The sequence below is a fragment of the Bombina bombina genome, chromosome 4 (genome assembly GCF_027579735.1).
Source record: "Bombina bombina isolate aBomBom1 chromosome 4, aBomBom1.pri, whole genome shotgun sequence".
Taxonomy (NCBI): Eukaryota; Metazoa; Chordata; class Amphibia; order Anura; family Bombinatoridae; genus Bombina; species Bombina bombina.
In genome coordinates, this window is record NC_069502.1 from 1,156,378,394 (window position 1) to 1,156,402,370 (window position 23,977).

Sequence of the window (23,977 nt, forward strand, 5' to 3'; positions counted from 1 at the left end):
AGGGGGTAAGAGAGTGAGACAGAAGGGGGTAAGAGAGTGAGACAGAAAGGGGTAAGAGAGTGAGACAGAAGGGGGTACGAGAGTGAGACAGAAGGGGGTACGAGAGTGAGGCAGAAGGGGGTAAGAGAGTGAGGCAGAAGGGGGTAAGAGAGTGAGACAGAAGGGAGTAAGAGAGTGAGACAGAAGGGGGTAAGAGAGTGAGACAGAAGGGGGTAAGAGAGTGAGACAGAAGGGGGTAAGAGAGTGAGACAGAAGGGGGTAAGAGAGTGAGACAGAAGGGGGTTAGAAAGTGAAACAGAAGGGGGTAAGAGAGTGAAACAGAAGGGGGTAAGAGAGTGAGACAGAAGGGGGTAAGAGAGTGAGACAGAACAATTAAAAGAGTGAGACAGAAGGGGGTAAGAGAGTGAGACAGAAGGGGTTAAGAGAGTGAGACAGAAGGAGGTAAGAAAGTGAGACAGAAGGGGGTAAGATAGTGAGACAGAAGTGGGTAAGAGAGTGAGACAGAAGGGGGTAAGAGAGTGAGACAGAAGGGGGTAAGAGAGTGAGACAGAAGGGGGTAAGAGAGTGAAACAGAAGGGGGTAAGAGAGTGAGACAGAAGGGGGTAAGAGAGTGAAACAGAAGGGGGTAAGAGAGTGAAACAGAAGGGGGTAAGAGAGTGAGACAGAATTGGGTAAGAGAGTGAGACAGAACAATTAAAAGAGTGAGACAGAAGGGGGTAAAAGAGTGAGACAGAAGGGGTAAGAGAGTGAGACAGAAGGGGGTAAGAGAGTGAGACAGAAGGGGGTAAGAGAGTGAGACAGAAGGGGGTAAGAGAGTGAGACAGAAGGGGGTAAGAGAGTGAGACAGAACAATTAAAAAAGTGAGACTGAAGGGGATACAAGAGTGAGACAGAATGGGGAAGAGACAGAAGGAGAAAGAGGGTGAGACATTGTTAGAGGGGGATAGAGTAACTCAGTTGGGGGGAGAGAGAGGCAGTCTCAGAGGAAGGGAGAGTGGGCTTGAGGGGGGAAAGAGATTGAGATAGTTTCAGAGGGGGACAATCACCAGTTAGTTCCCAGAAGTACATTCCCAGTGGAGCCTACCTAGGTATGATTTTCAACAAAAAATTCCAAGAGAACAAAGTAAATATAATAATAAAAGTATATTAGAACATTTCTTCAAATAATATGATCTATTTAGGTCATGGAAATTTAATTTTAACTTTAACTCAATTCTCCCCTCCCCTTATTACTTCTCTTTTTCCATGGATTGCTTTATTTTTAGTTTTACTTAGGCACTATAGGCATAAACACTGAAGGGGGCACTTTGCTGAGCTGCTGTTGACTGAATAAGAGAGGCCCTTGGGCAGAACTGGGCGGAGTTGTTTGTGTGACTGGGAATTAGGGTGCGGTTAGGGATAACAATTTTCACCCACAGCTTAAAAGGGGTTCTCTCTTAAAAGATTCAGGATATTTTTCTTTCCTCATGTATCCCCCATTGAAATGCCATGGAATATAGGTCTGTAAAAAACATGTTACATGTGTGTTGTGTTTACCGAATCCAATCGCAGGAAACCCAGATGTTTGCAGGCTTCACTGACATATTCAAGCTGAAGCTCTGCCCAGGGTTTTGTTAAGAGTATACAGGGAGTGCAGAATTATTAGGCAAATTAGTATTTTGACCACATCATCCTCTTTATGCATGTTGTCTTACTCCAAGCTGTATAGGCTCGAAAGCCTACTACCAATTAAGCATATTAGGTGATGTGCATCTCTGTAATGAGAAGGGGTGTGGTCTAATGACATCAACACCCTATATCAGGTGTGCATAATTATTAGGCAACTTCCTTTCCTTTGGCAAAATGGGTCAAAAGAAGGACTTGACAGGCTCAGAAAAGTCAAAAATAGTGAGATATCTTGCAGAGGGATGCAGCACTCTTAAAATTGAAAAGCTTCTGAAGCGTGATCATCGAACAATCAAGCGTTTCATTCAAAATAGTCAACAGGGTCGCAAGAAGCGTGTGGAAAAACCAAGGCGCAAAATAACTGCCCATGAACTGAGAAAAGTCAAGCGTGCAGCTGCCAAGATGCCACTTGCCACCAGTTTGGCCATATTTCAGAGCTGCAACATCACTGGAGTGCCCAAAAGCACAAGGTGTGCAATACTCAGAGACATGGCCAAGGTAAGAAAGGCTGAAAGACGACCACCACTGAACAAGACACACAAGCTGAAACGTCAAGACTGGGCCAAGAAATATCTCAAGACTGATTTTTCTAAGGTTTTATGGACTGATGAAATGAGAGTGAGTCTTGATGGGCCAGATGGATGGGCCCGTGGCTGGATTGGTAAAGGGCAGAGAGCTCCAGTCCGACTCAGACGCCAGCAAGGTGGAGGTGGAGTACTGGTTTGGGCTGGTATCATCAAAGATGAGCTTGTGGGGCCTTTTCGGGTTGAGGATGGAGTCAAGCTCAACTCCCAGTCCTACTGCCAGTTTCTGGAAGACACCTTCTTCAAGCAGTGGTACAGGAAGAAGTCTGAATCCTTCAAGAAAAACATGATTTTCATGCAGGACAATGCTCCATCACACGCGTCCAAGTACTCCACAGCGTGGCTGGCAAGAAAGGGTATAAAAGAAGAAAATCTAATGACATGGCCTCCTTGTTCACCTGATCTGAACCCCATTGAGAACCTGTGGTCCATCATCAAATGTGAGATTTACAAGGAGGGAAAACAGTACACCTCTCTGAACAGTGTCTGGGAGGCTGTGGTTGCTGCTGCACGCAATGTTGATGGTGAACAGATCAAAACACTGGCAGAATCCATGGATGGCAGGCTTTTGAGTGTCCTTGCAAAGAAAGGTGGCTATATTGGTCACTGATTTGTTTTTGTTTTGTTTTTGAATGTCAGAAATGTATATTTGTGAATGTTGAGATGTTATATTGGTTTCACTGGTAAAAATAAATAATTGAAATGGGTATATATTTGTTTTTTGTTAAGTTGCCTAATAATTATGCACAGTAATAGTCACCTGCACACACAGATATCCCCCTAAAATAGCTAAAACTAAAAACAAACTAAAAACTACTTCCAAAAATATTCAGCTTTGATATTAATGAGTTTTTTGGGTTCATTGAGAACATGGTTGTTGTTCAATAATAAAATGAATCCTCAAAAATACAACTTGCCTAATAATTCTGCACTCCCTGTATAAAGAATCTGCTGAGAATAGAACTATGATTTAGGATCTGAAACAATCGTCTATGGCCTGCAGTCAATACAAAATATATTTAATAGTTTGTGCCTTTTAACCATATGATTTCCTTCTTCAGGGAAAAGTTCCATTAGAGGTGGATAAAGGGGAATTTGTATACTGTCTGCCCAGATGTCGTAATAATCCCAAAGCTCGCTACGATCCTTACGATCTTCAAGTCGTTCCTGCAGCTGCGGCTCTTCAGTCTGACTTGTACTGGACTGTTAGTGCATCAAATGTCTCTAAGGTAATATACATTATCTAGTTTTTTTTCTGTAAGAAATCATATTAATCTGAGCCCTTATTGGTTTAAAATATTCTTATGAAGTTATTAAATTATATTTACATGTCACATGATTCTGCCACTACATTTGCTTCTCTGGGCCCAGAGACCCATAGCGTATTGCATTTATAAAGGAGGAGAATTACTTGTTTCTGTTTTAATAAACAAATTATGTTTACTCTCTGCTACTCAGAAATGTCTAATAACCAAACTGCAGTATTTTAACATAGGTGATGGGAACAGCTAAGCAGAAGGCAAGGGAAGCAGGATTAGCAGAGTTCTCTACAGCTTTCTTAGAAATAAGGGTAAAAATAATTATTGACCCGTGTGTTACTGGTGCATGTGGAGTTAAGTCAGTACTATGTATGTAACTGGCACAAAAGGAGTCCATCATTGCTTTGTATATTACTGGGGCTTAAATTATTTCCCCTTGGATGTTACTGGTAGCCAAGCAACCCAAGGAGATACAATTAGTTATGCCTAACGTAACATAGTATAATATAGCATATCACAGTATAATAAAGTACAGGATAGCCTAGCATATAATATATTAAAGCCTAGCATAACATATTATAATATAGCATAGCACAGTATAATAAAGTACAGTACAGTATAGTATAGCCTAGCATATAATATATTATAGCTTAACATAACATAATATAATATAGCATAGTATAATGTAGTACGGTATAGTATAGCCTAGCATATAATACAAAATACCCTAACATAACATAGTATAAGATAGCATAGCACAGTCTAATAAAGTACAGTATAGCCTAACATATAATATTTTATAGCTTAACATAATATAGCATAGCACATTAAACTATAGTACAGTATAGCCTAACATATAATATATTATAGCCTAAAATAACATAGTGTAATATAGCATAGCACAGTATAATATAGTACAGTATAACCTAACATATAATATATTATAGCCTAGCATAGCACATCATAATATAGTACATTATAGTATAGCCTAACATATAATATATTATAGCCTAACATAATATATCATAGCACATTATAATATAGTACAGTATAGCCTAGCATATAATATATTGGAGCCTAACATAGTGTAATATAGCATAGCACATTATAATATAGTACAGTATAGCCTAACATATAATATATTATAGCCTAGCATAACATAGTGTAATATAGCATAGTACAGTATAGTATAGCTTAACATATAATATATTATAGCATAGCACATTATAATATAGTACGGTACAGCTTATCATATAATATAACATAGTATAATATAGCATAGCACATTATAATATAGTATTGTATAGTATAGCCTAACATATAATATATATTTTAGCCTAACATAATATAGCATAGCACATTATATTATAGTACAGTATAGCCTAGCATATTATATATTGTAGCCTAGCATAGTGTAATATAGCATAGCACATTATACTATATTACAGTATAGCCTAACATATAATATATTATAGCCTAGCATAACATAGTATAATATAGCATAGTACAGTATAGTATAGCCTAACATATAATATATTATAGCATAGCACATTATAATATAGTACAGTATAGCTTAGCATATAATATAATATAGCCTAACATAACATAGTATAATATAGCATAGCACATTATAATATAGTACTGTATAGTATAGCACAACATATAATATATTATTGCCTAACATAATATAGCATAGCACATTATAATATAGTACAGTACAGTATAGCTTAGCATATAATATAATATAGCCTAACATAACATAGTATAATATAGTATAGCACATTATAATATAGTACTGTATAGTATAGCCTAACATATAATATATTATTGCCTAACATAATATAGCATAGCACATTATAATATAGTACAGTATAGTATAGCCTAGCATATACTATATTATAGCCTAACATAACATAGTATAATATAGCATAGCACAGTATCATATAGTACAGTACAGTATAGTACAGCCTAACATATAATATATTATAGCCTAACATAACATAGTATAACATAGCACATTATAATATAGTACAGAATAGCATAACATATATAATATATTATAGCCTAACATAACATAGTATAATAGGTCTAAAAGAGGCTGCTTCCGGGTGGTAAATCGCCATAGAACAAGCCACTGAGCTGTTGTTCGTTCCTGGTAGAGCGCTTCTCTCTTTGTATGCAAATTATTATGACCCTGGGGAAGTCTCCCTATGGGTGATGGGGGAAACCAGACGTGGACTCCTTGCCCAGTGTGCTTAGAGGAATGTGGCTGCACCTCACTGACGAGGCCCATAGGAGGCCGAAACGATCGTCTGGGGTTGTCATGTTCCTTGTTCAGAGGAGAATTGCCTGGTATTTCGGGGCTGGACTGACCTTACTTGGCGGGATCAGACTGATATACTTCAGGAAAGTTTTCTTCTGTGAAAAGCACACTGGTCTAAAAGAGGCTGCTTCCGGGTGGTAAATCGCCATAGAACAAGCCACTGAGCTGTTGTTCGTTCCTGGTAGAGCGCTTCTCTCTTTGTATGCAAATTATTATGACCCTGGGGAAGTCTCCCTATGGGTGATGGGGGAAACCAGACGTGGACTCCTTGCCCAGTGTGCTTAGAGGAATGTGGCTGCACCTCACTGACGAGGCCCATAGGAGGCCGAAACGATCGTCTGGGGTTGTCATGTTCCTTGTTCAGAGGAGAATTGCCTGGTATTTCGGGGCTGGACTGACCTTACTTGGCGGGATCAGACTGATATACTTCAGGAAAGTTTTCTTCTGTGAAAAGCACACTGGTCTAAAAGAGGCTGCTTCCGGGTGGTAAATCGCCATAGAACAAGCCACTGAGCTGTTGTTCGTTCCTGGTAGAGCGCTTCTCTCTTTGTATGCAAATTATTATGACCCTGGGGAAGTCTCCCTATGGGTGATGGGGGAAACCAGACGTGGACTCCTTGCCCAGTGTGCTTAGAGGAATGTGGCTGCACCTCACTGACGAGGCCCATAGGAGGCCGAAACGATCGTCTGGGGTTGTCATGTTCCTTGTTCAGAGGAGAATTGCCTGGTATTTCGGGGCTGGACTGACCTTACTTGGCGGGATCAGACTGATATACTTCAGGGAAGTTTTCTTCTGTGAAAAGCACACTGGTCTAAAAGAGGCTGCTTCCGGGTGGTAAATCGCCATAGAACAAGCCACTGAGCTGTTGTTCGTTCCTGGTAGAGCGCTTCTCTCTTTGTATGCAAATTATTATGACCCTGGGGAAGTCTCCCTATGGGTGATGGGGGAAACCAGACGTGGACTCCTTGCCCAGTGTGCTTAGAGGAATGTGGCTGCACCTCACTGACGAGGCCCATAGGAGGCCGAAACGATCGTCTGGGGTTGTCATGTTCCTTGTTCAGAGGAGAATTGCCTGGTATTTCGGGGCTGGACTGACCTTACTTGGCGGGATCAGACTGATATACTTCAGGAAAGTTTTCTTCTGTGAAAAGCACACTGGTCTAAAAGAGGCTGCTTCCGGGTGGTAAATCGCCATAGAACAAGCCACTGAGCTGTTGTTCGTTCCTGGTAGAGCGCTTCTCTCTTTGTATGCAAATTATTATGACCCTGGGGAAGTCTCCCTATGGGTGATGGGGGAAACCAGACGTGGACTCCTTGCCCAGTGTGCTTAGAGGAATGTGGCTGCACCTCACTGACGAGGCCCATAGGAGGCCGAAACGATCGTCTGGGGTTGTCATGTTCCTTGTTCAGAGGAGAATTGCCTGGTATTTCGGGGCTGGACTGACCTTACTTGGCGGGATCAGACTGATATACTTCAGGAAAGTTTTCTTCTGTGAAAAGCACACTGGTCTAAAAGAGGCTGCTTCCGGGTAGTAAATCGCCATAGAACAAGCCACTGAGCTGTTGTTCGTTCCTGGTAGAGCGCTTCTCTCTTTGTATGCAAATTATTATGACCCTGGGGAAGTCTCCCTATGGGTGATGGGGGAAACCAGACGTGGACTCCTTGCCCAGTGTGCTTAGAGGAATGTGGCTGCACCTCACTGACGAGGCCCATAGGAGGCCGAAACGATCGTCTGGGGTTGTCATGTTCCTTGTTCAGAGGAGAATTGCCTGGTATTTCGGGGCTGGACTGACCTTACTTGGCGGGATCAGACTGATATACTTCAGGAAAGTTTTCTTCTGTGAAAAGCACACTGGTCTAAAAGAGGCTGCTTCCGGGTGGTAAATCGCCATAGAACAAGCCACTGAGCTGTTGTTCGTTCCTGGTAGAGCGCTTCTCTCTTTGTATGCATAGTATAATATAGTATAGCACATTATAATATAGTACTGTATAGTATAGCCTAGCATATAATATATTATTGCCTAACATAATATAGCATAGCACATTATAATATAGTACAGTACAGTATAGCTTAGCATATAATATAATATAGCCTAACATAACATAGTATAATATAGTATAGCACATTATAATATAGTACTGTATAGTATAGCCTAACATATAATATATTATTGCCTAACATAATATAGCATAGCACATTATAATATAGTACAGTATAGTATAGCCTAGCATATACTATATTATAGCCTAACATAACATAGTATAATATAGCAAAGCACAGTATAATATAGTACAGTACAGTATAGTACAGCCTAACATATAATATATTATAGCCTAACATAACATAATATAGCATAGCACAGTATAATATAGTACAGTATAGCCTAGCATATAATATATTACAGCCTAAAATAACATAGTATAATATAGCATAGCACATTTATTATATAGTACAGTATAATATAGCCTAACATACAATATATTATAGCCTAACATAATATAGCATAGCACATTATAATATAGTACAGTATAGCCTAACATATAATATATTATAGCCTAACATAATATAGTATAGTACAGTATAGTATAGCCTAGCATATAATATAGCCTAACATAACATAATATAGCATAGCACATTATAATATAGTACAGTATAGTATAGGCTAGCATATAATATAATATAGCCTAACATAATATAATATAGCATAGCACAGTATAATATAGTACAGTATAGCCTAGCATATTATATATTTTAGCCGAACATAACATAGTGTAATATAGCATAATATAATATAATACAATACAGTGTAGAATAGCATGTAATGTATTATAGCCTAACATAACTAAGTATACTATAGTACAATATGGCATAGTATAATAAAGTGTAGCCCAACATAAAATATGTAATTATAGCCAAGCATAACATAGTGTAATTTAATATAGTATAGTGTAGACTAGCATAACAGTATGGCGACCTCGCTTTCGCATTGCATGGAAGGATTGCGCTCACAAGAGCGCACTTCCATAGGCCCCAATGGGAGCCTCGTTCTCATGCCATGAGACACGGCATGAGAACCTAGCACAGGGAAGGGGTAAGTCGCGCAGCAATGAGCAGCAAATGTTAAACCCTGAAGGACCGGGCATTTCAGATAAAAACTTCCCCAAAAGACCAGAGAATTTTTAGCATTTTTGCCATCACTACATTTAAACAGAAATAGTGCCTTTTCTTTATTTACCTATCAAAACTATATTTTGTTTTTAGTAGACAACCCAAAGTATTAATCTAGGCCCATTTTGGTATATTTCATGACACCATTTTACCGCCAAATGCGATCAAATAAAAATTTTTTTTTCACAATTTTAGGTTTTTCATTGAACTTATTTACAAACAGCTTGTGCAATTGTGGCACAAATGGTTGTAAATGCTTCTATGGGATCCCCTTTGTTCAGAAATAGCAGGCATATATGGCTTTGGCATTGCTTTTTGGTAATTAGAAGGCCCCTAAATGCCGCTGCTCACAACACTTGTATTATGCCCAGCAATGAAGCATACCCCCAACTGTCCCTATTTTTGCGGGACAGTGATGATTTTAGGGGCTGTCCCGCTGTCCCGGGTTGCTAGCCATATGTCCCGCATTGCCCCATGCATTCATTTTTTGTTTTTTTTAATTCTATTGGGCACATACTCAGAAGCAGCTGGCTTTTCTCTCCCAGGGTTATATATCTGTTAGATTCCTTGTGGAATAGTAATGGTGTGTGGCTTAAGCAGGAGTAGGCAGGCTGTATACCCTCTGACCTCAGGTAATGGTGACCTCTAACCCCTGGTAGTGATGACGTCTAACCCCTGGTGATAATACTAGCATGCCTTCAGTTTTATACGATGATCAGTGCTAACACCAGAGTAACGAACAGTGGCAGCCTCAGACTGCCAGCTAATGTGCTTGCCAACCCCAGGACCCCATACAATGAGTTACATATACCCATATATGATGTAGTGTGTGTGTCTGTGTCTATAAGTGTGTATGTGTGTGTATCTGCATGTATAAGTGTAAGCTGTGTAGTGTGTATCTGCATGTATAAGTGTATGCTATGTAGTGTGTGTCTGCATGTATAAATGTAAGCTATTAGGTGTGTATCTGCATGTATAAGTGTATGCTGTATAGTGTGTGTGTATCTGCATGTATAAGTGTATGCTATGTAGTGTGTGTCTGCATGTATAAATGTAAGCTATTAGGTGTGTATCTGCATGTATAAGTGTATACTATGTAGTGTGTGTGTATCTGCATGTGTAAGTGTATACTATGTAGTTTGTGTGTGTGTATCTGCATGTATAAGTGTAAGCTATGTATTGTGTGTGTGTGTGTATCTGCATGTATAAGTGTATGCTATGTAATGTGTGTGTGTGTGTGTATCTGTATGTGTAAGAGTATGATATGTAGTGTGTGTGTGCGTATCTGCATGTATAAGTGTATGCTATGTAGTGTGTGTGTGTGTGCGTGTATCTGTATGTATAAGTGTATGCTATGTAGTGTGTGTCTGCATGTGTAAGTGTATGCTATGTAGTATGTGTGTGTGTGTATCTGCCTGTATAAGTGTATGATATGTAGTGTGTGTCTGCATGTGTAAGTGTATACTATGTAGTGTGTGTGTATGTGCATGTGTAAGTGTATACTATGTAGTGTGTGTGTATCTGCATGTGTAAGTGTATGCTATGTAGTGTGTGTGCATGTGTAAGTGTATGCTATGTAGTGTGTGTGTGTGTGTATGTGCATGTGTAAGTGTATGCTATGTAGTGTGTTACTGTGCATTTTGGCTAACTTTAAAGGCCAGAATCTAGAATATTAATGAGGAAAGCAGAGAGCAGTTTTAAAGAATCTATTATTAAATGTCCAATTAAGACAATAATATTTAGCACTGTCTCTGCAAAGGTTAATTAAATACAGAGCTCACATAGCTATACCAGTGGTTTGAGCTTGTGTTTGATTTGCTGCCTAAAAGTATTACAAGATATGACTTTATTTAGAATTTTATTTACATTACTTTGGTCTTATGATTTTTTAAGCCCCGCCCCCACTCCTGCCCACCACATATCAATTTTTTGCCAAGGGGGGGGGGTGTCCCTCTTTTGAATTTTGAAATGTTGGGAGGTATGGTGAAGGGGTTAAGTAGGTAGCTTGTAGGGTTAATTTGAGCTTTAGTGTAGTGAGCAGCCTCCTACCTGACACCTCCCACCCCCTGATCCCTCCCTGAGCCCCCTCAAACAACTCTCTTCCCTCCCCAACCTCACAATTATCACCCCCATCTTAAGTACTGGCAGAAAGTCTGCCAGAATGAAAATAAGAGCCCATTTAAAAAAAATATTTGCTGCATTGTAGGTTCCGCCCTAACCCCCCAACCTCCCTGATCCCCCCCCAAAAATGCTCACTAATCCTCCACAGCTGTCTGCCAGTACCCAGTTTGCTGCAAATTTGGCTAATTTAAAACAAACAAAAAAAAAAGATCCCTTTTTTCTGTAGTGTAGCTGACACCCTCTCAATGCCCTACCCCCCTCCCAGATCCCTTTCCGTTAACGGATCCCACATGGGATACCCTCATTGCCCCTACTCCCTCCTCCTTCCTTCCCCCTCATTGACAGTTTTTTTATTATTTTTTTTATTTCCTGTAGCGTGGCCGAGCGGTCCCACTAACTCCTGCTCTACCCCCGCCCCCCTCCAGCAATGGTCCGCCCACCCGCCTCCCTCCTTAACCTCCCACCCACAACGATCGGCACCACCTCTGTCCGATGCAGAGAGGGCCACAGAGTGGCCCTCTCTGCATCGGTAACTCTGCAAATCTATTTCTGCAGTGCCCCACGGAATTTTGCTATTTTGCGCGAGATCGTGGCAGAGAGAAGCCCAGGACTCCAGCGACGTACAGGGTATGTCACTGGTCCTTAAGGGCATAACGACCAGCGTCATACAGGGTACTGCGCTGGTCATTAAGGGGTTAAATATAAATGTATATGAATATATACATATATATTTATGTGTTTATATGTGTGTATATATACATATTAACACATAAATATATATCTATATAAGCATATACAGTACATATATATTTACAGGGAATGAACAGTTCCCCATAGACAGCAAAGTAAAGGTACTTTTTAGTGCCTTTTTTTTTCTTCTAACACCCCACACCTGCCAACTTTAACCCCTAAAAAAAGCTGCATTTTTAAAAACAAAACTAAAATATACTTTATTTTGGAGCTAATTGGGGCACTTTTGAAGATCTGATTGCTGATAAATTTTTGTAGCGCTAATTACTACCACAAGCTCACGGTAGCAATAACCAACCACTTTTAATGGCTGATTATTTATTGCGCACCTGTAAACTGGTGAATTTGCCCATTTACGGGCACACGATAAATTAGCGCTCCACTTGTAATCTAGCTCTAAATACATTTTGTAAGCATGATATTGAGATTATTCCCTCGCCTACCTCTAGTAACGGTTGCTGCCATGTTGCAGTCTAGCTTTCAGTGCATTCTATTGCTGACATATTTGTATATGTGCAGCAACTCTCCTTCAGATAGCTGCAATGAAACCTAGGTTCCAAAATGGCCGCACCCACAATTAGAGGGAGATGCATGAACTGTATTGGTGTTTAATGTCCCCTTGAACATTTATGTGGGGGATTTCATTTTGAGGCTGTTCCTTTTTTTTTTTTTTTTTGAAAAGTGTTTTTATTGAGGCAATAAAATACATCAAAGTACAAACATAGTAAATAGGGCAATATCTCAACAAAATTGCATGACATCAGTTCCATCATTCAAGCATAAATACAGTAGACAATAGTAGGAGTACGGTACTGACCCTAATGGAGCCTCATTTTATAACTTAATATTAGGGCAAACTTGTGTCAACAAAGAAAAATAGATCCACTTATGGGACCTGGAAATTAGTACTTGTCTGGAGACAGATCTTACAGGGGTAAAGAATCTCAATATTTGAACACTCTAGCGTCTTCAATATATTAAAGATCCGCTCATGAGATCTGGCGGCAAGGATCAATCTGAAGACATCTATAGCAGTTCAAAGAGTCCTCGTCATATGTTAGCTTGTTATTGCATATAGATTATAGGCAAACTTAAGTGAAATAGATAAACATACTAATAAGGTACAAAACAACGTTATCTAAATTACTCTGCTAAATGATATCAGTGATGTACCAGAACTGATCACAGTTGTCACAATAAGGATATAATGACACTCTTACTGAGCATTGATAGAAACTTGAACGAAGAAAAAACTGTAGTTCCGAAACTCTTTGATTAACCAACATACAATAAACAAAGGAAAATGTCTTATATTGGGGCCCGAAGATCCTTTTTACATATATGCAGGGGGAAGCATAGGCTTAGGACTTCGGACTGGGTAGAGACTACTTCACTCTACCAGAAGAGAGTGCGGAGGAGAAAGTATTCGTCCCTACCGCACAAAAATGGTGGAGGGGGGGGGGGGGGGGCGGGAGATAGTCCAGCAACAGGTTACTCTAACTTTGCTGGATAGGACAGATAACCAGGTAATCACATCTTGTAAAGTAATATATACTGGAGTAAACTTAGCGCATATATTACTCAAATCATTGACTCAGTTGGTACACTAATAATGTAAAACTTTCTTACACAAGATAGATAGGTTAGACATATAATGCAGCCACGTCCCATAATTATAAATATGCTATGCAAGGGTTATGAAGGGATAAAAGTGTAATAGTATCTAGGATGAAACACACAAATGATCCAAGCGAGGTTGCATGCAACTACTTTGAAGATGTAGTACAACAATCAATCTAGTATACCTAATCAACCCTTTAGTAGGTATGTGATATTATCTGCCTAAGCCTAGTGCATGCAGCTAACTAGGATACTATGCAAATATATACCTCTGGTGTCGTTAATCTCACTAGCAAGGTGTATAAACAGTGAAGAGTGTTAGCATACAGTTATGAGAAATACCCCAATGTGTTAGTGATATAAATATGTGGCAAAAATACTGAGTATATAAGGTAGTAGTGTATTAGGTGAACTTAAATTCAAAGTAGGGGGAGGATTACTAGCTAAGTGGAATTCACATTTATGTGTAGAGAGAGATAATTCAAATAGACAATTCTTCATCAAGAACACAATCCCCTTCTGCTAGTTCTGTTTTGTAAAAGGTATTATCGTTGGGAACCGGGCTAAGTCTGCCATTATGTTTCCCCAGTTAAGAATAGCACATAGAGGAAAAACCTGGGGCACCAATGATCGCAGACCAACATTCAAACAGAGCAGGATTAGGTAACATAACTCTCAATGGCATTAACATAATTAGATAAATAAAAAAAAAAAAACCGTGTCAAATTAAGCAAGCAGCCATAGCTAAAAAAAAAAAAGTCATTACTTTGAAGTTCTCAGCCTACACCCGATCTACGGGAACAAGAACAATTGGAAAAAAAAGTTAGTCTCCAGACTGTGACCAGTGCAAGGAAGCAGGTGAGGTAGGAGGCCATGGGGACATTAAGACAGCTCAGATTGCCTCGGTTTTGTGTGAGAGAGCGGCACCGGCTTGTGGGGCATTGCCAACTAGTGGAATAAATTGTGAGCCCCCTGATACCTTCACAGTTCCTCTAGATGGGTATGGGCTACACTCCGGGGAGCCGACCGCACTCCCCCAAGCGCCAGACCGCAACCCATTCCGGTCAACTTCCTCCGTTGCAGCTCCACCATTGCGCACAATATCCTCTTGTTTCCTGGAGGCCGTAACTACCCCATCAGGGCCGCATCTCTGAAAGACGAATTCAACAGGGATATTTGGCTTGCACCTCAGCTCATGAGGACTCCCTTTCTTCCGTTCTATTTTAGCCCCAGCTGGCTGTAAACAGGTGAGTGCGTAGGAGGGGGATCCCTCAGGGGTCTTCCTCAAATTCAGTGCTGTGCCTGACGATTTCTTGCTAGACTTAAGGTCCTCTCTCACTGCATTCACGGACAGTATAAGACCATCTAGCCTCCGGCAAACCCCCCTCTCAAACTCCTCCATGTAGGTCTGCAGCACAGCAAATAACTTCTCCATTATAGGAGGAGAAGGGTCTAGTGCAGCTCTGGAACCGCTGTGTTTTCTATCACGCTGCTCAAAGGGCTTCAGCAATATTTAGGCCCAATCTGCGTCAAAGATCCTTGTTCTCCTCAATTCTGGGAAATCCGCTTCCAATTCCCCCAAATAACTGTGCAGACAGGTGCAGGGTACAGCTATAATGTGTAAATCACACTTGGGTAGGGTTTAGACTTAATAATTCCAACAATATAGATGCCGTTTCTTGGAGCTCCAATACTATATGTCTGTTCTGTTTGGGCGCTAGCTCCACCCCCGAGGCTGTTCCTTTTAATTACTTTGATTCCTATTTAATTCATTAGGTACATCTTTTGTCAGGAACAGAGATCATGGATATAGTGCCAGTAAATGAATGGCTACGTGAGAGGGTCAACTATTATGCAATGAAGAATTTAAAAGTATTTGCACAATTCAGGTAAGTGAGATGGGGAGGTGAATATCACTTGCTTCTAATAAAAGCTAAAGCTTTTTCAAATATGTATTTAAGTATGCTCCGTGCACTAGCATTTTAAACAGAGCACTTGCTCAGAGAGTTTAAAGGGACATTAAACCCCACATTTTTCTTCCATGATTCAGATAGAGAATAACATTTTTAAAAAGTTTCCAATTTACTTCTATTATCAAATGTATTTTATTCTCATGTTATTGAAGAGATACCTAGGTAGGTAGCGTGCACATTCCTGAAGCACTACATGACAGGAATTAGTGCTGCTATCTAGTGCTCCTGCTAATGTATAACATTGTTGCAAAACTGCTGCGATATAGTGCTGCAGACATGTGCACACTCCTAAACTTACTGCTCTGCTGTTCAACAAAGGATAACAAGGAAACGAAGAAAATATGATAATAGAAGTAAATTAGAAAGTTGTTTAGAATGTTATGTTCTATCTAAATCATAAAAGACAAGATTTGCGTTTTATGTCCATTTAAGGTGCTTGTACCATCTGGTAATAACTCATGCCTAGATTACGAGTTTTGCGTTAAACAGGGTGCGAAACTAATGCCAAAAATGTTGTGTTATTTCACTCTCCATAGCGCTGCCATTACGAGTTACTGAAAAGCCTCCTTGTGCGTGCGATATGGTGGCGTTAAGCTCCATACCACACAAAATTAAAGGGCTGATTTGATGTGCTTGTGCACGCTTTCCCCCATAGACATTAATGGGGAGAGAGTGTTAGGTTTTTTTCTAACACCTAAAGTGCGGAATGAAACATCTCCGTAATGCAACCCCATTGATGTCTATGGGGAAAAAAAAAGTTACATTTAAACCTAACATCCTAACATAAACCACTAGTCTAAACACCCCTAATCCCCCGCTCCCGATATTTCTGACACTAATAAAAGCTATTAACCCCTAATCTGCCGCTCCCCGACATCACCGCCACTAAATAAAATTATTAACCCCTAAACCGCCGCTCCCCGACATTGCCACCACAAAATAAAATGATTAACCTTTAAACCTCCGGCCTCCCATATCGCTGCTACTACATTAACCTATGAACCCTTAAAACCTCCGACCACCCACATTGCCGCCACTAAATAAACCTATTTACCCATAAACTGGCAGCCCCCCACATCGCAAAACACTAAACTATTAACTCCTAAATCTAACACCCCCCAACGTTAAATTTAAATTACAATATAACTATCTTAAAATAAATAAAAACTTACCTGTGAAATAAAAATAAACCTAGCATTAAACTATAAATAAACCTAACCTTACTATTTTAATAAAATATAAATACTATGAATTAAAAACCTAAATTACAAATTTAAAAAACCTAACACTACGAAAAAAATAAAAAAATCTAAAATTACAAAAAATAATAAACACTAAATTACGAAAACTAAAAAACACTAAGCTTACAAAAATAATAAACAAAATTTTCAAAAATAAAAACAATTACACCTAATCTAATAGCCCTATAAAAATAAAAAAGCCCTCCCAAAATAACCCCCCCCTAACCTACAATAAACTACCAATAGGCCTTGAAAAGGTTCTTTTGTAGGGCATTGCCCTAAGTTAAACAGCTCTTTTACCTGGAAAAAATACAAAGTCCCCCCAACAGTAAAACCCACCACCCAACCAACCCCCCAAAATAAAAAAAACCTAACTCTAAAAAATCCTAAACTACCCATTGCCCCTAAAGGGGCATTTGTATGGGCATTGCCCTTAAAAGGACATTCAGCTCTTTTACAGTGTCCATCCCTATTCTAAAAAAAAAAAAAAAACACCCAAAAAACAGACAAAAAAAACCCTAACTCTAACCCCAGAATATCTACTCACGGTTCCTGAAGTCCGGTAGCTGTTTCAAAATAGCGTTCCTTTATTCTTCAAATTCAAATCAGCCAATAGGATGAGAGCTTCTGAAATCCTATTTTCTGTTAAAAACAGCCAATAGGATGAGAGCTGCTGAAATCCTATTAGCTGTTCAAATTATTCTTTGCGATAACAATGAGACAGATGACCCCATGCTATGGGCAGCTGCCTAAGCGTTTCTCAGAGGCCACTTCCTCAAAAAAGCAGCAAAAGATAGGAAAACTCTAGGCCAATTCTTAGCACAAATGTACGCAAACTTGCGTACCCTAGAGAAAGTAAATAGAAATGCCCCATCCAGACTGATTTTGGAACAGATTGCTTTAAAAAGGTCTAAGATTAACTTGATTGAAGAGAAGAGAGTCCAATCCACATTGCTCTCCCTCCGTCAGCTGTACTATTACAAAGGTAATTAAGCGGACCAACTCCTAACCACCAAACTTCGTCTACGCATCCAACAATGCAGAACCACGTTAATTAAAACCCCTTTAGGTCCAGTATACTCCCCTACAGATATCGGGAAAGCATTTACCTGTTATTATGAATCCCCGTATAATATTGAACAATTCTTAAAGGCCCCTACGACACCCCCTCCACTAATTCACCAATTTCTCTCTTCCCTAGCCCTACCAACTCTCTCCCAAGAAGAGACCCAGAGCCTAATTGACTCACCGTCTCCTGAAGAGCGGGAATCAGCGATATCCTCTTTAGCTTAACAAAGAACATGGTCCCGACTGATTTACCAACCTTTTTTATAAAACCTTCTCCCAACAACTGACCCCTTATTTACTTACACCTAGATTTAGAGTTTTGCGGCCAAAGGGGTTTGTTAGCTACGCATGTTTTTTTTTTCCCTGCACCTTTTAAATAACTCTGGTATTTAGAGTTCTCTGAAGGGCTGCGTTAGGCTCCAAAAAGGGAGCGTAGAGCATAATTTACCGCCACTTCAACTCTAAATACCAGCTTTGCTTACGGACGTGGCCAACTTCAAAAACGTGCTCGTGCACGATATCCCCATAGGAAACAATGGGGTAGTTTGAGCTGAAAAAAAACCTAACACCTGCAAAAAAGCAGCGTTCAGCTCCTAACGCAGCCCCATTGTTTCCTATGGGGAAACAGTTTCTGTCTGCACCTAACACCCTAACATGTACCCCGAGTCTAAACACCCCTAACCTTACACTTATTAACCCCTAATCTGCCGACCCCGCTATCGCTGACACCTGCATTATAGAATTAACCCCTAATCTGCTGGGACACCGCCGCCACCTACGTTATCCCTATGAACCCCTAATCTGCTGCCCCCAACGTCGCCGACACCTACATTATAATTATTAACCCCTAATCTGCCCCTCCCCAACATCGCCGCTACCTACCTACACTTATTAACCCCTAATCTGCCGACCGGACCTCGCCGCTACTCTAATAAATGTATTAACCCCTAAAGCTAAGCCTAACCCTAACACCCCCCTAAGTTAAATATAATTTTATTCTAACTAAATAAATTAACTCTTATTAACTAAATTAATCCTATTTAAAACTAAATACTTACCTGTAAAATAAACCCTAATATAGCTACAATATAACGAATAATTATATTGTAGCTATTTTAGGATTTATATTTATTTTACAGGCAACTTTGTATTTATTTTAACTAGGTACAATAGCTATTAAATAGTTATTTACTATTTAATAGCTACCTAGTTAAAATAATTACAAAATTACCTGTAAAATAAATCCTAACCTAAGTTACAATTAAACCTAACACTACACTATCAATAAATTAATTAACTAAACTACCTACAATTATCTACAATTAAATCAACTAAACTAAATTACAAAAACAAACACTAAATTACAAAAAATAAAAAAAGATTACAAGAATTTTAAACTAATTACACCTACTCTAAGCCCCCTAAAAAAATAACAAAGCCCCCCAAAATAAAAAAAACTTTCCCTACCCTATTCTAAATTAAAAAGTTAACAGCTCTTTTACCTTACCAGCCCTTAAAAAGGGCCTTTTGCGGGGCATGCCCCAAAGTAAACGGCTCTTTTGCCTGTAAAAAAAACATACAATACCCCCCCAACATTACAACCCACCACCCACATACCCCTAATCTAACCCACCCAAACCCCCCTTAAAAAACCTAACACTAAGCTCCTGAAGATCTTCCTACCTTATCTTCACCCAGCCGGGTATCACCGATCCGTCCAGAAGAGGGTCCGAAGTCTTCATCCTATCCGGGCAGAAGAGGACATCCGGAACGGCAGACATCTTCATCCAGGCGGCATCTTCTATCTTCTTCCATCCGGAGCGGAGCGGGTCCATCTTGAAGCAGCCGACGCGGAGCCATCCTTCTTCACCGACGTCCTAAGTCCGAATGAAGGTTCCTTTAAATGACGTCATCCAAGATGGCGTCCCTCGAGTTCCGATTGGCTGATAAGATTCTATCAGCCAATCGGAATTAAGGTAGGAAAAAGCTGATTGGCTGATTGAATCAGCCAATCAAATTCAAGTTCAATCCGATGGATGACGTCATTTAAAGGAACCTTCATTCGGACTTAGGACGTCGGTGAAGAAGGAAGGCTCCGCGTCGGCTGCTTCAAGATGGACCCGCTCCGCTCCGGATGGAAGAAGATAGAAGATGCTGCCTGGATGAAGATGTCTGCCTGTCCGGATGTCCTCTTCTGCCCAGATAGGATGAAGACTTCGGACCCTCTGGAGGAGCTCTTCTGCCCGGATAGGATGAAGACTTCGGACCCTCTTCTGGACAGATCTGTGATACCCGGCTGGGTGAAGATAAGGTAGGAAGATCTTCAGGGGCTTAGTGTTAGGTTTTTTAAGGGGGGTTTGGGTGGGTTAGATTAGGGGTATGTGGGTGGTGGGTTGTAATGTTGGGGGGGTATTGTATGTTTTTTTTACAGGCAAAAGAGCTGTTTACTTTGGGGCATGCCCCGCAAGAGGCCCTTTTAAGGGCTGGTAAGGTAAAAGAGCTGTTAACTTTTTATTTTAGAATAGGGTAGGGCATTTTTTTATTTTGGGGGGCTTTGTTATTTTTTTAGGGGGCTTAGAGTAGGTGTAATTAGTTTAAAATTCTTGTAATCTTTTTTTATTTTTTGTAATTTAGTGTTTGTTTGTTTTTGTAATTTAGTTTAGTTGATTTAATTGTAGATAATTGTAGGTAGTTTAGTTAATTAATTTATTGATGGTGTAGTGTTAGGTTTAATTGTTAATTAGGTTAGGATTTATTTTACAGGTAATTTTGTAATTATTTTAACTAGGTAGCTATTAAATAGTTAATAACTATTTAATAGCTATTGTACCTAGTTAAAATAAATACAAAGTTGCCTGTAAAATAAATATAAATTCTAAAATAGCTACAATATAATTATTCGTTATATTGTAGCTATATTAGGGTTTATTTTACAGGTAAGTATTTAGCTTTAAAGAGGAATAATTTATTTAATAAGATTTAATTTATTTTATTAGATAAAAATTATATTTAACTTAGGGGTGTGTTAGTGTTAGGGTTAGACTTAGCTTTAGGGGTTAATACATGTATTAGAGTAGCGGCGAGGTCCGGTCGGCAGATTAGGGGTTAATAAGTGTAGGTAAAGTAGCCGCGACGTTGGGGGGGGGGCAGATTACGGGTTAATAAATATTATATAGGTGTCGGCGATGTTAGGGGCAGCAGAATAGGGGTACATAGGGATAATGTAGGTGGCGGCGGCGGTGTGCGGTCGGCAGATTAGGGGTTAAAAAAAATTATTAGAGTGGCGGCGATGTGGGGGGACCTCGGTTTAGGGGTACATAGGTAGTTTATGGGTGTTAGTGTACTTTAGAGCACAGTAGTTAAGAGCTTTATGAACCGGCGTTAGCCCAGAAAGCTCTTAACTCCTGACTTTTTTCTGCGGCTGGAGTTTTGTTGTTAGAGTTCTAATGCTCACTTCAGCCAAGACTCTAAATACCAGCGTTAGAAAGATCCCATTGAAAAGATAGGATACGCAATTGACGTAAGGGGATCTGCGGTATGGAAAAGTCGCGGCTGGAAAGTGAGCGTTAGACCCTTTCCTGACTCTAAATACCAGCGGCCGGCCAAAAGCAGCGTAAGGACCCCTTAAAGGGCCATTATGCACTCAAAAAAATATGGGCTAATTAAATAAAGCATTAAAAGAAAATAAAGTTTTAAATTAACATGTATTATCAATTTTGCTGCTTAAGGTCCTAAAAATTATGTTAAAGTTTAAAGTCCTCTGACTTCATGAGAATACGTTAGTAGTACCCAGTAGCTGCAGAACAAGGCTTTTTTCCACACTCCCTAACTTGTGTTTAGAAAGCCCTCCTGCTGGAGCGGTCTCTGTAATGTTCTTTGTAGTGCAGTAATATGTTGAAAGGCAGAAACGATGTAGATATACACAGAAGCTGAAGAATTCCACTTCCCTTTCCCTCTCCGGTTACCATAGATCTCCTCCAGTCTCTGCACACTCTAATTAAATGCCGTGGTAACCGGGAGGGGGGAGGGAAGTGGATTTCCTGCAGCGTTAGAACGGACTGTGTGAAATCAGCAGATGCAGATATACACAGAAGCTACTAAACTCAGCAGCATATTTTCCCTTCTGTCCGTTCTAACGCTGCAGGAATTCCACTTCCCTCCCCCCTCTCGGTTACCACGGCATTTATAAGGGTGTGCAGAGACTAGAGGAGATCTGTGGTAACCGGAGGGGGAAAGGGAAGTGGAATTCTTCAGCTTCTGTGTATATCTACATATTTTCTGCCTTTCAACATATTACTGCACACAAAGCACATTACAGAGACCGCTCCAGCAGGAGGGCTTTCTAAACACAAGTTAGGGAGTGTGGAAAAAAGCCTTGTTCTGCAGCTACTGGGTACTACAAACGTATTCTCATGAAGTCAGAGGACTTTAAACTTTAACATCATTTTTAGGACCTTAAGCAGTAAAATTGATAATACATGTTAATTTAAAACTTTATTTTCTTTTAATGCTTTATTTAATTAGCCAATATTTTTTTGAGTGCATAATGGCCCTTTAATGCTGGTTTTGACGGCTAACGCAGAACTCTAAATCTAGGTGTTTGATTTTACAATGCCTCTTTCTCTGAAGGAACGGTGAGACCTGAATTCCTAGAAGCCACAATTTTTTACATACCAAAAGCAGGCAAGGACCATTCTCTTTGTGAGAGCTACAGGCCCATCTCCTTAATAAACGTGGACATAAAAATATACGCTAAAATCCTAGCCGCCCGACCGTACCTTTAACTACAGTCCCTTATACACCCAGATCAGGTGGGCTTTATTCTTTGTAGACAGGGTCCTGATAGTACCAGACACCTGTTAAACATCTTTACAGAGGTCTCTGACATGGGTATCCCTCTTCTCGCCCTCAATTGATGCAGAAAAGGTATTTGACAGGGTGAGGTGGGAGTAAATGTTAGCTACTCTCAGGGCATTTGGTGTCCCGGACAATTTTACAGATCTCGGCTCTTTATTCTTCCCCCACAGTCAGAGTATGCAGAGTGGGCTTCTGCTCTGATCTCCATTCGTAACAGAACCAGACAGGGGTGTCCTCTTTCCCCCCCTTTGTTTCTTTCAGACCCAGACACATCTCTCCCCTTCCTCTTTGACCTCCTTGAAAAATTTGGGAATATTTCATATTATAAATTGAACCTTAGCAAGTTGGAAGCCTTCCCTATGAACCTTTCCCACTCTATAGTTACCTCACTCAAGAAAGATTATGATTTTAAATGATCGCATAAAGGTCTCACACACTTAGGATTATTCCTCTCGCATGACTTTAGAGCCATTATTGATAAAAACTTTAATCAACTACTGACCAAGACCCAACAGGACCTGCACTCAAACAGATACGATGAGATCTCCTGGTTTGGGAGGATCGCAGCCATCAAAATGATGCAATTGCCGAGACTCACTTACCTATTCAGATGTCTACCAATAAAAGTACCTATCATTCTCCTAAATAAATTTCAAGATATTTTCAACAGATATATATGGATTGGTAAGCGCCCAAGGAGAGCGGCATCTTTACTACAATGCCCCTTTCTATCAAGAGGTATTAACCTTCCAAACGTCCGTTTTTATTATGAAGCGTTTACCCAAGAACGTCTTCTTGGGTACCTTCTCAGCCCCCCCGAGATGGTTTGAAATTGAGCAGGCCCCTCTTCCAGCACATATGAAACTTACCAACTTATTATGGATTCCCCCCACAACTCCCCTTCCATCCCCCTCCATAACTAGATAGTAACCCACTGTAGAGATCAATGGCTAAAACTCCATCACCAACCTCAGGTTTTCCCCCACCCATCGCCAATTCACTCATTACACGGCCTGTTATATGGCGTCCCTAATTCTAGCCAAAATTTGAAAACAGTACTAACTGAGATTAATACTTCAAATCTATTTGATGACGATAAACTTATGACCCTTAGAGGTTTCATGGAAAAGATTTCTGTCCCAATTAAATTTCACTTCAACCTACGAAGGCTCCGCTCACTCATGAAATCCTGGGGATTCCTAAATTCCTCCCCGAGGCCTCTTTCCTTTTGAGAAACTAGAATTCAAACAAATACCCAGCTCCTGTCTCCTCTATCCCGTCACTACCAATGCTTATTAAACTCCCAAAAATTATCCTGGGAGAAAGACTGGGGTCTAACCTTCCCT

General features: G+C 40.0%; 1 protein-coding gene across 1 annotated transcript in view; it reads left to right on the plus strand.

Moving 5' to 3' along the window:
- Nucleotides 1-23,977, plus strand: part of DNAH14 (dynein axonemal heavy chain 14) — a 746,387-nt gene that overhangs the window by 21,928 nt on the left and 700,482 nt on the right. The window contains 2 exon segments of the mRNA XM_053712788.1: nucleotides 3,310-3,477; nucleotides 15,269-15,381. Coding sequence (XP_053568763.1) covers nucleotides 3,310-3,477; nucleotides 15,269-15,381 — 281 coding nt within the window.